Source organism: Silene latifolia, unplaced genomic scaffold (genome assembly GCF_048544455.1).
Source record: "Silene latifolia isolate original U9 population unplaced genomic scaffold, ASM4854445v1 scaffold_218, whole genome shotgun sequence".
NCBI lineage: Eukaryota > Viridiplantae > Streptophyta > Magnoliopsida > Caryophyllales > Caryophyllaceae > Silene > Silene latifolia.
The window spans coordinates 243,692-247,397 of NW_027413173.1; the positions used below are offsets into that span (position 1 = coordinate 243,692).

The window sequence follows — 3,706 nt, forward strand, 5'->3', positions numbered from 1 at the left end:
AAGCTATCGCGAATTGCCTTGGAGTGAGGATTGTGGAAGAACAAGATAAATATTTGGGGTTACCGACGGTCGTGGGGGGGTCTAAACGTGCAATTTTAGGCTGCATCCGTGATAAATTGACTAGGAGATTATCGGGTTGGTGAGGTAAGCTACTCTCTAAAGCCGGTAGAGAAGTTTTGATAAAGGCCGTAGCCCAATCAATCCCTACATATGCCATGAGTATCTTCAAGCTCCCGAATAACTTCTGTGATGAGTTACGGTCGTTGGTCTTGCAATTTTGGTGGCGTTCGAATGGTGGTAAGAGGAGAATATCATGGATAGCTTGGAAAAAGTTATGTGCTCCGAAATGTTTAGGAGTATTAGGCTTTCAGGATTATCGTAATTTTAACCTGGCCCTTCTTGGTAAGCAAGCTTGGCGACTGGTGACGGATCCGAGTTCTCTGATGGCGAAGGTTCTGGGTGGTAAATACTTTCATGGGAAGTCTTTTATGAGTTCAGAATTAGGCCCAAACCCGAGTTACACATGGCGCAGTATTTGGGAAGCGAAACAAGTTCTGGGCTTGGGTTTAAGGAGAAGAGTGGGTGACGGCCTTAGCACCTATATATGGAAGGATCCGTGGATACCAGGCACGCAGACGAAAAGGGTTATCTCGCCAAGGGGGGATCATGATGAAGATATTCTTGTGGCGGAGTTACTTAGCGTTGATGGGAGGTCGTGGAATTCTCAGAAGGCGTGTGCCTTTTTTCTCCCTTTTGAGCAGGAACGAATCATGAATATTAGATGGAGCAGGTCGAATTCGTGCGATATTTGGTGTTGGGATACGGAGAAAGATGGTAATTACTCGTTCCGATCAGCATATAAGCTTCTTATGAATGAATTTGAAGGAAATGCGGGGCAATCTAACTTCCAGCGTGAGAAGCAACTGTGGAATAGCATTTGGAAGATGTCGATATGGCCGCGCATTAAAGTCTTTTTCTGGTAATTGACGAGTAATGCATTGCCAACTCGGGCAAATTTGGTCTCTCGTATGAAGCATGGTGATGAGACCTGCCCTGTTTGTGGTGCTCAGACAGAGATGGCAGTCCATCTCTTTGGGGGGTGTGGGGGGCTATCTGGGTTTTGGGGAGGGGTAGGGTTGGAGATAGAGGAGATAGGAAGGGTTGATTGGGTGAGGGAGTGGGTGGAGATGGTATGGAAGGAGCTAGGAGAGGAAGAGAGAGTTATGTTTATGACGGGGTGCTACGCTATCTGGGAAGGGCGTAATAAAGTGGTTTTTGAAGGAGAGCGATTGAAAGTTGCGGACATCATTAAAAGGGTACGGGACATTGTGGAAGAGACAAGGGACAGTGAGGGTGAGAGAGTGATGGAGATGAATACGGGGGTGGAGCTGAAGGGATGGAAGAGACCGGCGGAAGGGGTGTATAAAATTAATGTGGATGCAGGGGTTTTAGAAGCGACTGGTACGAGGGTGGGAATTGTTTGTCGAGGTGCTGATGGTGTGGTTGTGTGGGGAATGGAGAGGGAGGAGAGGTTGGAAATGGAGCCAAGGGAAGCGGAAGCTATGGCAGTCATGTTGAAAGTCCAAGAAGCGTTAAACCGAGGGTTGAAGAAGGTGATGGTGGAGGACGACTGTCTAGAGGTGATCGAAGCTTTAAAGAATCAAAAGCAGGGCCGTAACGAGTTTTACATGATTATTAGTGATATTCTTGAGTTGAGTTGTAATTTCACTTCTATTGCTTGGTCATTTGTAGGTAGAAAGTTTAATCGAGTTGCTCATGGACTCGCTCATGCTCGTCCATGGCGTTTAGGTGATCGTAGATGGGATGCAAGACTCCCGGAGAACATTTTGAATCTTGTTGAGTATGATTCTATTAATAGCATGTAACCCCTTGAGGTTTTATTTCAAAAAAATGGAAAAACAAATAATCAGAGAATTGATTTAAGAAAACTTCCTCCCTCTTTCCTTCATACACTTATATAAATAAGTTATTCTACCTATCCATAATCATATACAACATAAAAACACATATAATTAATCTAAGGCAAGGGAGAAGGATCTAAGGGAGAAAAATAATGGAATTCATCCAAATATTATCGCCTCAAGGTAAGACCGTCGTAATTTATGTTTAAATCTTCTTAATGAACTAATCTAACATTTATACACCCTATAGACCACCATAAACAGTGCCGTTGACCTTAGTAGTTGCCCTTGACTGTCGTGATTCCAGTAGGACCTTTGTTGACCGTCATTGACCACCGTGGGTGGTGGACTTGGCGTCTAAAGGGTTGTGTGTCGTGAACCTTTAGACGGAATTTGTACCTTGTGTGGTTGTCGTATGAACATGGGACCTGGGTAGTTGGCTAGGTCGGCTATGGGCGGTCCTAGTGGTGGTGTTAGGGTGGTTGCAGGTGGTGGTTGTTACGTTGGTTGTCGGTTGTGGTGGTTGTAGCGTGTTTGTGTTGCTTATATGGATCTTGTGTCGTTATTGGTGGGTCGTGGGTTATCGTGAGTGGTCGTGGCAGGTGGTGAGACCACCATGGGTGAAGGGAGACTACGATGGTGGCCACGGGCTGTCACGGTGGTGGTAAGGTGGTGAGTGTGTATGCTTGAGTTGGTTTGTGTCGGGTTGTGGGGTAGAGTTTAGGGCGAGGTTGTGGGATCTGGTTAGGACGGTTTAGCTGGTGGTTAGAGGTCGTCAGGAGTCGTCATGGTGTAGGCTAGTGATGATTATTGGCTATGGTGGTGTCATTGGTGGTTGGTGATGTCGGGAAAAGGCGGATAAAGGAAGAGCGATGAACACGGTCTTGTCGTGTGTATATGGGTGTGTGTTTCAGTTGTTTTTACGGGAATTCATGGGTTTGGGTAGTGGGTTGACATGTTATTTATTTAAGACGGGTTTTTATGTAATAATTATTTATACGGAAAATAATTAATATAATTAAATTATAATGGAATAAATTAATATAATGAATTGAATAATTAATAATTAAATTATAATATTTCGTTTAGGTGACGGTTTTGAAGTGGAGTACTTCTGATTATTTTTATTGGACTGCTTTATTGGATTATTGTCGCCGAGGTAGGTTATCTACTCAACTTGAATGTGTATTGGTAATTTATCAGTTGAATAATAATTGGAAATTGGATGTTGGTTGTTGGATGGTTAATGATTATTGTTTATCCGTTGAAATATTATTATCTGCATTGCATATTGGTATTGTTGTTGTTTGAGTACTCGGACCAGGGGTGGCGGTATATATTTGAAGAACCGGACCAGGGGTGACGGTTTATAAAAAGGTGTCTCGGAGTTTGTTATGGTTGTATAAACCGGAACATGGGTGGCGGTTTATACAAGGGTGTCTCGAAGTTCCCATTGTTTTTATAGGTGTCTTGGAGGATGTGTGATTGTTGAAATTGTGAACGGAATTGAGTAATTGAATTTGAATAATTGATTTGTGTTATTGTTATATTATTCTTGTTGTTTAGATATTCCTACTCAACCGTTGGGTTGACCGTGTATTCCTTAAACACATGTGATGAACCAATGTTTGGGGAGCAGATTTGTTTCAGGTAATTAAGCTAGCTTAGAAGGGGAGCTAAAGGGCGAGAGGATATGACATTTACTTAGCTGTCTAGATCACTTAGTTTGGTCAAACAATATTTATTATTCATTTTATTTAGTTTCCGCTGCGGTTGTATTTATT

At 43.0% G+C, this 3,706-nt stretch overlaps 2 protein-coding genes across 2 annotated transcripts; both read left to right on the forward strand.

Moving 5' to 3' along the window:
• Positions 1 to 215: 215 nt before the first annotated feature.
• LOC141638858 (putative mitochondrial protein AtMg00310) lies at positions 216 to 983 on the forward strand. Its single transcript, XM_074448050.1, has one exon. It carries the CDS (start codon positions 216 to 218, stop codon positions 981 to 983), a length of 768 nt encoding a protein of 255 aa, XP_074304151.1.
• Positions 984 to 1,028: 45 nt separating this feature from the next.
• LOC141638859 (uncharacterized) lies at positions 1,029 to 1,886 on the forward strand. Its single transcript, XM_074448051.1, has one exon. It carries the CDS (start codon positions 1,029 to 1,031, stop codon positions 1,884 to 1,886), a length of 858 nt encoding a protein of 285 aa, XP_074304152.1.
• Positions 1,887 to 3,706: the final 1,820 nt, after the last annotated feature.